The 13,674-nt window shown below is 48.3% G+C and overlaps 1 protein-coding gene across 3 annotated transcripts in view; it reads right to left on the minus strand.

The window, feature by feature from the left end:
- Nucleotides 1-7,675: 7,675 nt before the first annotated feature.
- Nucleotides 7,676-13,674, minus strand: part of ANO10 (anoctamin 10) — a 230,588-nt gene continuing 224,589 nt past the window's right edge. For all 3 annotated transcript variants that reach the window (XM_049863252.1, XM_049863253.1, XM_049863250.1), the window contains one exon: nucleotides 7,676-9,438. In XM_049863252.1, the coding sequence (XP_049719209.1) occupies nucleotides 9,370-9,438 (69 nt within the window). In that variant the 3' untranslated portion in view covers nucleotides 7,676-9,369. The remainder of the gene's footprint in view (nucleotides 9,439-13,674) is intronic.

Raw genomic sequence — 13,674 nt, forward strand, 5'->3', positions numbered from 1 at the left:
CAAGCTTAGTTGTACACAAGCCACAAATCTTGGTGTTATTCTTTTGCTCTGTCACCCCAACACACAATCCATCAGCAAACTTACTGGCCACGGGCCACTCCCACTCCGGTCCACGCCACCATTAGTACTCACCCAAACAACTGTTAAGAGCCTCTTAAAGGGTCTTCCTGCTTTTGCCCTTTCCTTTCTCCCATCTGTTTTCCATGTAGCAGTATGAATCGTCCTTTTGAATCTAAGTCAAATCATGTTTTGAAAGGTTTAATTTCCAAATATTTGATGATTTTCTACCTACATTTCTGTTACTAATTTCTAGTTTAATTCCATTTTGGTCAGAGAATGTGCTTTGTATAATTGGAATCTTTTTAAACATGTTGAAACTTGTGGCCTACCATGTGGCCTATTTGGGGAATATTCTGTAAGCACTTATAAAGTGCTGTTGTTAGTAGGTGTTCTATAACATCAATTAGTTCAGGTTGGTTGATAATGTTCAAATCTTCTATATATGTACTGATTTCTCTATCTCACTATATCGGTTATTGAGAGGAGTAATTGAAATCCTCAGCTATAATTGCAGATTTATCTCGTTCTCCTTTTAGCTCTATTAGTTTTGGTTCATGGAATTTGAAGCTCTGTTGTTAGGCACGTACGCATTTAAGACTTATGTCCTCTTGGTGAATTAACCCCTTTATCATTATGAAATGCTCCTGTTTATCCCTGGTGATGTTCTCTGTTCTGAAATCTGTGATACTGATGAAACCACTCCAGCTTTCTTTTGACTGGTGAGAGTGTATCTTTTTCTATCCATTTAGCCTACCTGTGTCTTTATAGTGTTTCTTTTTAACAGCATAGAGTTGGGTCTTGCTTTTTTATCTAATCTGAGAGTCTTTACCTTTTAATTGGAGTGTTTAGACTAATTATATTTGGTGTAAGTACTATATTTTATGCAAATAACGTGTCTTCTGCATTTGTTTGCTGGTCAGGCTTCCCTCCCAGTGAGGTATTTTCCTAAGTGGGCTATGCTAGTTTTTTTTTTTTTTACACCAACGTGTGGAAGAGGATTGGCATGGTGGCGCTTGTGAGGGTGCCTCCTGGGGGAAGGATGTGGCTGGCAAACACACGCAGAGAGCGTGCATTATTTGCATAAAAATACGGTATCAGTATGATTGGGTTTAAAAATAGTCTTCTGGTTGCTTCCTGTTTGTCTCATCTGTTTTTTGTTTTCCCTCTTTTGTTACCTTCTTTTTTTTTTTTGGTTTAACTGAGCACTTTTTATGATTCCATTTTATCTCTACTATTGGCTTATTGGCTGTACCTCTTCATTTTAACTTTCAGTGGTTACTGTAGAGTTTACAATATGTATCTTTTAATGTATCACAGTCTACCTCCATATATCATTTTATGTGAGAACCTTACATCTGTATACTTCCATTTTCTTCTTCCTGTTCTTTGTTGTCATACATTTTACTTTTGCATATGTATAAATCTCACTACATTGTCATTATTTCTGTTTTAAACAGTCAATTATCTTTTAAAGAAATTAAAATATGAGAAAAAAGCCTTTTATTTTACCTATATATCATTTCCAGTGCTCTTCATTTCTTTGTGTAGATCCGCATTTTGACATGGTATCATTTTTCTTCTGCCTGTAATATTTCTTACAATGCAGGTCTGCTGGAAATACGTTCTGCCAGCATTTGTTTGTCTGAAAATGTCTTGTCTTCAATTTCAGTTTTGAAGGATATTTTCGCTGGGTATAGAATTCTAGGTTGACAGTTTTTTTTTTTTATTGTAATGCTGAACACTGAATTTTACATTGTTGGGGTGCTGGTTTTGTTGTATTCATTTAAAAAATGTTGGTTTTGTTTTGGCATACAGCTACTTGGAATTAGTTGGAACCCTTTGGGTCTTGCTTTTAAAGTGTATCAGGGCAGATCCAGAGCAGTCTTTAGGGATAATTTGGCCCACAACTGAGGCAATACCTCTCTAAGACTCTACCAAAGTCTTTCCACTTTGGCTAGTGGGACCATGAACTATTCCCAGCCCTGTGTAAGTTCCGAGGATTGTCTGCAGCTTTCCAGTGGTTCTTTCCCTGGCCTCAGGTAGTTTTCTCACAATGTGCTGATGAATACTCAACCAAGACTCTGCACATCTCTCTAGCTCACTTGGTCTCTGTGCTGCTCCCTCTTCTCTGCGTACTCTGCAAACTTTACCCACTTTGGTTTCTCTGAACTTGAAACTCTCTGTTCAACTCAGCAAAACATCAGATTCTGTGTGGGGTGCCCCCTCCTGTGTTGTTCTGGCAACCAACTCCACCTGGCTACCTCTACAGATCCACTGTCCCTTATCTGAAACTCTTAGGGCCAGACGTTACGGAATTTGAAATTTTCCAGATATAAGGAAGACAATAAGATGCATGTACACTTGTTACATAATAGCTCCAGTGCAATGTAAAGTGGAACCCTGTAATCAAACATCTTAATATGACTTTGCCCAGTCCACTGGTATTGAAAGGTGAAAAGCAAAGTCAAGATAGCATCACACACTGTCTTTTCTCCCCTCCAGGTGGGCACCCAAGGAGTGGGCTCTGGGATCAGATCAGGCGGTGTTCTTGAACAGACCCTTTACCCTCTGAGCCTCAGTTCCCCCTTGCCCTGCCCATCCCTTTGTGTATGGTTCTACCAAGATACCATCCATTTGCTTTGGGCTTTTTGATAATGTGAATTCTGCCTTCAAGAAGAGGTTTACTACACTCAGTGCCTCTTCTGCCCAGGGACTGTTCTGGTGGAAAGCAGGTCAATGGGGAGGTTGTGGGAATTTTGGTGATGTGCCTGTAAAGGCATTGAGGGCAGAATGGAGCATCCCTCAGAAAGGGGCAAATTTGCCCTGAAGGGTATGGTAAGGCAGCAGAGCTGGGAGGTGCCCTCAAAACCAGGGAGGGGGCAGGGCAACTTAGAGGAAGAGAATCATGTTTTCCAGGCCCCGTATTCCCTTCTCGAGCCTCGACTTGTGTTACCACATTTATTTCTCCTGACACTTCTCAGAGACGCCTGCACAGGACCTGCTTCTAAAGTTTACTCTCATCCCCTTTGATCTCAGGGCAGCATCTGGTGCCGTTGACCACAGAGCCTTGGTAATGTCTCAGGCTCATCTGATGTTCTCCCATCATGGAGTTTACATTCTAATGCAGGGAAACTGATCAGCAATGACTGTGTGTGTCAGGCACCCATAGGGCTTCTCTCTGGGGTCACAGTCCTGTTTGTCTGTTGCTCTGTGTCTGAAACCTATAGTTTTATAGCAGGGCTTTGAACCGGTTCATCCTGGTTCAAACCCCTGCTGAGAATTTGCATTTCCACCCCAGATACACTGAATCAGAATCTATAGTTTAACAAGTTTGCCAGGTGATTCTTATGTATAATGAATTTTGAGAACCACTGTGCTACTGGTGGTTCTCACAACTGGCCCCTAAGCAGCAGCATTAGCATTGCCTGGGAACTTGTTAGAAATGCAAATTCTCAGCAGGGGTTCAAACCAGAATGAACTGGTTTGGAGCCCTGTTTTCTGTATTTTGTTTGGGTTCTTAGTCGTTTAAGGCTGGAGAGCCAATCCGGTTTCCATTACCCACCTGTGGCCAGAAGTCAAAATCATGTGTTACTCCTCAAAATCCTCCTACGGCTTCCTGGCATGGATTAAAAAGCAGGTGGGGTGGCTTATTACACCTCATTATGAGAGATCATCTTTACTCAGGGGCTAAGACTTGGTCTCACAACAATTCCCAAAGAATCCCTGTTTGCTTCCTTCCCTGGCCCTGGACTAGAAGTGTGCCTCCATCCCCCAGATGCCTGCGGTCTGTTAGGAAGGGACGTCTTCAACCTGTGTAGAATAACAGCAACAACTTGGGCCAGTGGACATGTTTTAGGAGGAAGCCTGCCACATCGTTGGGTTGGTTCAGGGCATTAATGCAAATTCCGACCCGCATCCTTCCTTCAGCTGTGGCCCAAATGCCAGGTCTGCAGAGCCATTTATAGCTGGAGAGCAGCTGCTGCAGCCAACCGCTCATCAGGGCCACACAGATGGGCAGCCTGGGATGGTGGGCAGGATGGCAGGTGGAGCTCTTGGAGAGCTCGTTTGTGCTGATGCTGGTCAGTCTCCCTGCCTTTGCTGACTCCACCTTCGAGAGACCTCCCCTCTAGTGCCACTTTTGGGCCTTGTGTTCTGGGGCTGGGGTGGCTCATCAGTCTTCATTAGGGTGGAGAGTATTTGGTTTCTGCGTTTCCAGCCAGTCAGCTGTGTAAACGGAGGTATCTACCCATGTCTACACTATTGAGTTGCCCTCTGCTTAATTATTCAGCAATTGACAACGATTGTCCTGGTATTGGGTAGCACTTTCATCCTGGCACTGTGGTGACACAGCTGGGAAGGAGGGTCTGGAGGAGCTGCTAGCATCAGCCGCTTCTGGGCAGAAACCAGCAAGGCCCTTTGCCCCCTCCGCGGTCCTCAAACTTCAGTGTGCACAGCATCCATTGGCGATGTTGTCAAGGATGTAGACTCCTGGCCAAACTACCAAAATACAGTTCAGCAGGCCTGGGTGGCGAGACCAGGGCACCTGCACTTAACGAGATCCCAGGTGATCCTCTCCCAGAGCTCTGTGGCCCTCCTGGTTGGGCTGCACCTCCCTGACTTTGGCTGTGAGATAGCTGGGATGAGCAGCTCCCCACACCCTCTCTATGAGCCTACATCTGCACCGACGAGAAGACCAAGGAAGGCCCTGCAGAGGCCCAGGAAAAACATCTTCCTTCCACTGAAGAAGGCAGCCCCGGTGGTGCGACTAAATGAAAGGTTGGTAGTTTGAACCTAACCCAAGGTGCTTTGGAAGACAGGCCTGGTGATGTTTCTGAAAGGTCTCAGCCTTGAAAACCCTGTGGAGCAGTTCTACTCTGCAAATATTGGTGGGGGAGGGGGGGTCACCACGAGTGGGGATGGACTTGACAGCAACTGGTTTTTTTTTTTTTTTTCTTCTGAAGATGCTGTGGCCCCTGGTGGCTGGGACCAAAGGTGAAGGCCCTCAGGACACAGCTTTCCCGGCAGACGGGCCAAGACTGTCCTCCAGGTTCTGTTGGGTCCTTGAAGATGATGTGACCCAGCTTCTGTCAGGCCCCCTTCTCTTCAAGCCACTCTAGGAAGGGAAGCCTAGACAACGGTGGCCTTTCCAGACCTGGCTGGCAGTGAGGGTTGCCCAGGGTCCCCGTGACTGTGAAGTTTGCAGAGATCCCACTCCAGGCACTGCGCCTGCAGGGATATGGGGCTCATTAAACGACTTAGTGATGAAGAGTCTGGACTCTTGGGCCTTTGCCCTGTAGACTATGGCCCTTCCTCCTCCTCTTTGTTGGTAGTTTCCTGCTGGAAGATGGCAGTTGCTGCATGGCTTAGGACTGAGAAGGCTCGTGGCAGAGGGGCTTGAAGGTGTGTGGGTGGCAAGCCCCATCCAGGCAGGGACAGCCAAGGACAGAAGTGGGTTTATGTGGGCTGTGGAGAACAGGTGGCTGGGGCCACGTAGCATGATGCTGGCTCTGAACCCACATTGCTGCCCCCTGTGTGCCGCAGTTTTCTCATCTACAAAATGGGGATAATGTAAGGAAACCAAGCCCCAGATGGTGTGTCAAGGCCCTGAGAAGAAGACTGGGCTCCTGGCCCTCCAGCTTTGCCACAGGGCTGGGCGTCCTAACCATTTGCTTCTTGTTTCCTCCTGAAAGGTACTAGAACAATGATCTGCTATCAAGTCTAAGCTGCTGGTGGGAGTGTGACAGTGTGGCCATGGGAGGGAGAGTAGGGTGTGCTACCTGATCCCCTCACCCCACCCCTAGGCTCTGCCAGCGGAGGCCAGGCCAGGCCCCGGGGCGCCCGTAGGGATTCTCTGGGGCCTCTGGGTGGGGACCTTGTGCTCCTAGAGAGGAGCCACCTGTGTGGGGTGTGACAGCCCTGCCCGAGGAGGTGCCCCACAAATGTCAGTGGACAGAACTAAATGTGGTAAGAGCTGGTTATGTGTGAGAGAGGAACGAAGTCAGGCTGTGAATGAATCGGGCCTGGGGTCAAACCCCAGCTGACTGGGCCACAGTTTGTAACTCATGGCTTGAAGGAGGCAGGTTAGGGGCCAGTGCAACAGTCAGAGGAGAAATGGGGGCCACCTTCCAAGTTGAGGCAGAGCAGGAGCTCGTGGGCCTCACAGTAGCTGATGAGGTGGGGGTGGTGGGCTCTACCTCTGCTGTTGACCTCACGAGCCCAGGAGCCTGAGTAGGGCCGGGCCCCCCGGCCCATGGATCTCCCCTGTCCTCAAGGTACACAGAGCCATCCCAGGCAATGCTGAGAAGCAGCCTTCCCCAAGCGAGTTTTCCCTCCCAGCTAGGGTTGCTTCTGCAGCCCAGCACGTCTCTCGCTGGGAACCTTCCCAACAGGGCTGCCAGGACGTGGCTGTCTGAGAGCCAGGCCCGGCACATACTTCCTTGGGCCTTTGGGGCCATCGCTTGGTGGCCAAGGTTCTTTTCCCATAACCTGCCTGAGGTAGGGTCTCTCTGTCTTCCTGGAAAGCTGCGTGACGATGGAGAGAGCACTGGGCTTAGAGTTCAAAGCCCAGGGCTTAAGCAGGCCACCGTTTACCACAGTGTGGGCAAGCCTTCCTCTTTTCACACCCTCAGTGGAAACCCTGGTGGCGTAGTGGTTAAGTGCTACGGCTGCTAACCATAAGGGTCGGCAGTTCGAGTCTGCCAGGTGCTCCTTGGAAATTCTATGGGGCAGTTCTACTCTGTCCTACAGGGTCGCTGAGTTGGAATCGACTCGACGGCACTGGGTTTGGTTTTTTTTTTTTGAGACTTGGCTTTGCAGCCCTTCCCAGCTTCTGTCCCTGCCTGGTTATCAGGAGATTCTGCTCTTAGTCTCCTGCCTCTTTGTGCTATTTCCATACATACCAGCTGCCTGTTCTGGTTAAGAAAAGGTATTTCTGATGTCCATATCTGGTCATGGCAGGTGGATGCCTCCCAGCTCTTATCTGTTGGGGAAGGTGGGCTGGAGCAAGCTGAGGTGTGTTTATACCCAGTTGGAGTCCTCAGGGGGTGTTGGGAGAATTGGATGAGCAGAATGAGGAACGGCCTCTTGGGTGTGGCTCCCCTGGGCACCTAAGGCACCAGAGCCAGGGTGGATCTTTACAAGAGGATCGTCCACCACAGCTAGGAGGGCAGTGGTGTTGGATCTGAGGGCTGCAATGAGGCCAGAATGGGCTGAGTCAGTGGCCAGAGGAGTTGGGGGACGATGAAGTCTAAAGGGCATACTGGGGTGAGGGGTTCCAGAAGAAGATGAAGAACAAAGAGAATGGGCTGAGGGGACACCCTTTCATGTGTGTGAGGCTAGTGTTTGGGTGGGTAAGATGGGGTAGTGTCATCCTAAATGTCTCCCTTAATCCAATTCCTCAGTAGTAAGTGACTACAAAACTTGGAGCTGATGAAATGTGGTATATACATACAATGGAGTACTACTCGGCCATAAAGAAAAATGAAGTCCTGGTACATGCCATGACATGGATGAACCTTGAAAACATTATACTGAGTGGAGTCAGTCAGTCACAGAAGGACAAATACTATATGATCCCACTTATATGAAGTAGACAAATGTATAGAGACCAAAGTTTACTGGAGGTTCCAAGGGTGGGAGGGAGGGGGGAAGGTGGAGTCTTAGCCTAGGGGGCAGTGAGTTTCCGTTAATGGTGGTAGAATATTTGGAAAAGCACACTAGTGATGACTGTATATGATGAACGTAACTGTACATGTCAATATTGTTCTTTGCCATTTTCTTCACAGGGTGGGGTGGCTGTAACTCTCCCAGCAGAGGGACCCATCAGCTGTAGTGCCCAGTTGTGAGGGACACTGGGCCGGGGGACGGGCCTTCTGAGCCTCCTGTTTTATGGGACTGAATGTGGAGCACACAGAGTTTCAGTGGTTGGCAGGATGGGGCTCCAGAGTCACAGCCTATGTGCCTGAAGGGCTGCACCCTACTGGGCCAGGTCACTCATGGCACAGCTACGAGGTGGATGGCACCCCTCAGGGGCGAGCCTCAGGCCAGGTGCCAGGAGTGGCAGCTGGCCTCTGCGTGCACACCCTGCACAGGGAACCTGCCTGGTGCCCTCACCGCAGCTCCTCTGGGGCGTTTCTGGCAGCAGCAGAACCTCCTGGGAGCTGCCTGGGCTTGGGCTGCAAGCTTTGCAAGTGGTCCCTGTGTGTCCCACCTCAAGCCAAGCCCCCACCCAAACTCCCCATCTCGCCACTCCACCTTTAGTTACCTGCAGTGGCGTCACTAGGGTTGGTGTCACCCAGTGAGGTAGCTCATGGTTACCCCCCCCATGCTAATTACCACAATATTGTAGCTAGGACACCAGAAAATTTGAGAAAATTAGCAACTATAAAAACACCGGCAGCAATGAAAACAACAGCGTGTACTTGTCATGTGCGCAGACAAAACCATGTGATTCGAAGTGTCATTGTAATTGGGTAATAATGGCAGCTCTGACTGGAGTGTGTTAGAAGGTTCAAAAAGTAAATTAGCATGGAGTTTTACCCTTGTAGGTACAGGTGAGCTTGTGAAAAATGTTTTTGTTGTTATAACTATAGGGATATTTTTATAATAAATTTCTGCTGAAACACTACAACATTTATAAACAGTTGTCCTGGTGTCACCCCCGCTGATAATGTCACCTGGTGCGGTCTGCACCCTCTGCACCCCTAATGATGCCACTGGTTACCTGACCCACGGCTGGCTTCCTGTCGGAGGGAGGTGGAGTCAGAGAGGTACACCTTGCCTTTAATAGCTCGGTTACTTCTGTTTCAGCTGATAAAGGAGCTGTGAACATATTGCAAGATAAGACCAGGAAAGAGGTCTATACCATGGTCCCGGTGTGCCAGACACTGCCTGGCTGCACCATTTACTCAACTGGGGCTTGGCAGGCAGCCCCTTCAGAGTGGTTCCTGAGGGGCACAGTGGGCACCCCCAATCCGCCAGCCTGCCCATGTGTCCCAGGCCATGGTGGGGACCGGGAGTGGCCATCACTTGAGGGCTGACGTGGAGAGAGGTTCAAGGGGCAGCGGTGGCTCTAAGCAGTCGGGACAGAGTGAAGAGCAGCTGGGGTGGGAGCATGGAGGGGCGGGCAGGTGTGGGTGGGGGATGGAGCCAACGCTTCAGTGGGGTGCCTGCTGTGTGGATGCTGCTTCATTTGGTGGAGCACTGGGTCTGGGTCACGGTGCCACAATGCTATCCCGGCCCCTCTCCACCAGAGCAGATGTGACACAGTCACAGGCCTTGCGGACAGGGCAGCCAGGACAGCCAGGGCGCTCAGGCCGCCTTCTCCTTCCCACAGACCCCGGCTTCCTCCTTCAGGTTCTCGACCGCGAGCTTCAGCTGCTGTTGAGAGAGCACAGGACACAGGTGAGCCACACAGGCCTATGAGCTGCCGCCGCTGTGAAGGGCACCATGCTCTGCATAAGACCATCTTAGTTCCACTTCAAGTTAGTGGTGACCCCACAGAAGCCCTCCCCTTGTTCCTGGACATCTGGACTTCATATTTCTGTAGATATGGGTGGAAACACCACGTCATGATTTATAAGCCCAGCTCAGGGGTATTTTAAAGATTGTTGTTATTGCAGTTGAGTCGATTCTGACTCATGATGGCTCCATGTGCGCAGAGTAGAACTGCTCCATAGGGGTTTCAAGGCCATGACCTTTCAGAAGCAGATTGCCAGGCCTTTCTTCTGAGGTGCCTCTGGGTGGGTTTGAACCACCAACCTTTTGGCTAGTAGTCAAGTGCTTAACTATTTGCACCATCTGGAATTTTCTCTTCCCAGAACCCTCTGGGACGAGGGGGAGAGGGCCTGGGAGATGACACAGCAGGGGGTCTGGAGCACTGACTTGGGGCCATAGCTTTGCTCTACCCCATGAGCTGTGTGACTCTGGCAATTTGACCTCTCTGAGCCTCAGTTTCCACATCTGCACAATGGGGTAATGGTGTACATCTTGCAGGGTAGCTGTGAGGATTACTGCCCACAAATTACTGGCCCAAAGGAGACACTCCAAAAAGCCCAGAGGTTTTTCTTTTTCTTTCTTCCTTTTTTTTTTTTTTTTTTACCAGCCCCTTATCCTTACAGCTACAGGACATTTCCCAACACCAATCCAACAAAAATTAAGCATATCCATGCCATGGGATTGGTTATCCCACAGAGTCTCCCTGAGGGCCCCGCAATCCAAGGTTTCCCAGCAGAAGATCTGAGGCCAGGATGGAGGCTGAGACTGCCAGGTTGGAGGTCAGGAGGGATGCACCCAAGGCTCAAGGCAGCAATGGAGCAGGAAGTCCTGTTGCTTCCAGCCCAGGAGGCCTGTATGGATTGAACTGTGTCTCCCCCAAAATATGTGGTGGGATTCTAACCTCTACAGCATTCAGTATGGATTACACCTCAACATAAAACAAAAATCCTCACCAAAAAAAAGCCCAGTGCTGTCGAGTCGATTCCGACTCATAGCGACCCTATAGGACAGAGTAGAACTGCCCCATTGAGTTTCCAAGGAGCGCCTGGGGGATTCGAACTGCCGACGCTTTGGTTAGCAGCCATAGCACTTAACCAGTATGCCACCAGGGTTTCCAAATATCCTCACAACTGGACCAATAAGCAACATCATCACAAAAGGAGAAAAGACTGAAGTTGTCGAGGATTTCATTTTACTTGGATCCACAATCAACACCCATGAAAGCAGCAGTCAAGAAATTAAACAATGCATTGCACTGGGCAAATCTGCTGCAAAAGGCCTCTTTAAAGTGTTGAAATGCAAAGATGTCACCTTGAAGACTAAGGTGTGCCTGAGCCAAGCCATGGTGTTTTCAACTGCCTCATATGCATGCTAAGCTGGACAATGAATAAGGAAGACCGAAGAAGAACCGACACCTTTGAATTGTGGTGTTGGCGAAGAATAATGAATATACCACAGACTGCCAAAAGAATGAACAAAATCTGTCTTGGAAGAAGTACAACCAGAATGTTCCTTAGAAGCAAAACTATATCTCACTTACTTTGGACATGGTATCAGGAGGAATCAATCCCTGCAGAAGGACATTGTGCTTGGTAAAGTAGAGGGTCAGCAAAAAAGAGGAAGACCCTCAAGGAGATGGATTGACACAGTGGTTGCAAAAATGGGCTCAAGCATAACAAGGGTGTGAAGATGGTGCAGGACCGGGCAGTGTTTCGTTCTGTTGTGCATAGGATCGCTATGAGTCGGAACTGACTTGACGGCACCTAACAACAACAACACGCCTGTGCATCTAAGCTAATGTAATTTAAAGTAATTATGTTACATGTAATGTAATGACTTTCCATAATGCAATCTAACGTAGTCAATCAGTTGAGGTGATGCCAATGAGAGTGGATCCTGAACCTCATCACTTCTGAATTATAAAAAGCAGAATGAACACAGACACACACACAGGGCAGACAGACACCGCGTGAGGATCATCTGCACGCCAAGGAACCAAGGAGTGCCTGGGACCACCAACAAGGAAGGAATTGACATGGCTAAGACTTGGATTTGGACTTTTAGCCTCCGTAATTGTGAGAAAATAAATTTCTGTTCTTTAAAGCCACTCATTTGTGGTATTTCTGCTAGAGCAGCACTCAGAAACTGAGATAGGGCTGGACACTCCCAGTTCTGAGGCTCCACCCACAGGCCCCTGCACCCGTCCTGTGGGTGCTGGGAAACATGAATACAGCTCTGCTCCACTTGCTGAATGAGTAACTACTCAGGAATTTGACTTGAAACTTAACACACAGACTTTAGATAACAGCTATTGGCTTATGGATAAACAAAACTCCTCAACACAAAAACTGCTGGTGCCCTGGGTACCTGGCCATCCCTCTTGGGAGCCTGAGTGCCACGTGGGCCTGGGGGCAATGCTATACTCCTCTGTTTTTCAGGGAGAGGACCCCCTTTCCCAGCCATGAATCAAAAGCCTCTACCTCCTGCTTCAACTGATTTTTTGCTGTAAGGTTCCCTTGTGTCTACGGTATCTCGGAGACCTTACTTCAACAGTCTCATCTTTCCTGAGTTTGTACTTCACAGGGCGGCTCAGAGATGGGAGCCGAGGCTGGCTCCTCTCCACTGGGTCTGGGGAGGGGACTGCCTGGCCCGTGCTTCCCTGTGTCTAAGCAGGCTCAGGGATGGCTGTTGATGGAGGGTGGTGGGGAGGGCTGGGTGGAGTCATGGCGGCCAGTTTGCTGGTGGAGCGGGGGGATTACCTCTGCCGGGCTCAGCTCAGTTGCACCATGGAGCAATAGGCAGGCCCAGAGCAGGTAGACACAGGGTCAGCGCTGGTCCAGGGAGGTACCCTATGCACATGACCATGGCTGCAATGTTCCATGTAACCCTAAGCCTGACAGGGTGGGTGATGGAGATGGCTTTAGTCTACAAACCTGGAAAAGCAGAACTGCCATGCCATGTGAGTCTCCCCAGAAGTTATTTTTGCATCTGCCACCTCTTCCATTTGGTCACTTCCATTACTAACACTATCAGGAGCCCACTTGGCCTGGGAACTGCTGAAGTAAAATATCTCCGCAAAGGAAAACTATACTATTTCAGCTCAGATTCACTGCAGACTCTCCTAGCTGGTGTCATTTAATGCTTGTAAGACCTTTTCAATGCCTTTTTATGAAAGAATGAATCTATTTCCTGACAAGTAACCATAAGAAATTAAAGGCTAAATAAATTCAACTCAACTAGAGCCATACTCCATCACTCGTCTGTCGTCCTGTGGTAGCTTGCCTATTGCTGTGATGCTGGAAGCTATCCCAACAGAATGCGGAAATTATCAAGAATATCATTAATATCATATGCAAGTAAATTTTTACTGAAGATAACTCAAAAATGATTGCAGCAGTACATCGACAGGGGACGGTCAGAAATTCAAGCCAGATTCAGAAGAGGACGTGGAATGAGGGATATCATTGCTGATGTCAGATCAGCATGGATCCTGGCTCAAAGCAGAGAACACTGGAAAGATGTTTACCTGTGTTTTACTGACTATGCAAAGGCATTTGACTGTGTGGATCATAACAAGTTATAGATAACACTGCAAAGAATGGGAATTCCAGAACACTTAATTATGCTCATGAGGAACCTGTATATACACCAAGAGGTGGTAGTTCGAACAGAACAAGAGGATACTGCATGCTTTAAAATAAAAAAAGACGTGCTCCAGGACTGTATCCTTTCACATTTATTCAATCTGTATGCTGAGCAAATAATCTGAGAAGCTGGACTGTATGAAGAAGAATGTGGCATCAGGATTACAGGAAGACTCATTAACAACCTGTCATACGCAGATGATACGCTCTTTGCTGAAAGCAGAGAGGACTTACTGATGAACATCAAAGACTACAGCTTTTAGTATGGATTACACCTCAACATAAAGAAAATAAAAATCCTCCCATCTGGACCAATAAGCAACATCATGTTAAATGGAGAAAAGATTGAAGTTGTCAGGGATTTCATTTTACTTGGATCCACAATCGATGCCAAGAGGGTTCCCCCAACTCATAACTTATTAAAATAAACATGCTCCGAATTACTCTTTATAAAGCACCAAAGACTGATTTTTTG

This window comes from Elephas maximus, chromosome 20, assembly GCF_024166365.1.
Source record: "Elephas maximus indicus isolate mEleMax1 chromosome 20, mEleMax1 primary haplotype, whole genome shotgun sequence".
NCBI lineage: Eukaryota > Metazoa > Chordata > Mammalia > Proboscidea > Elephantidae > Elephas > Elephas maximus.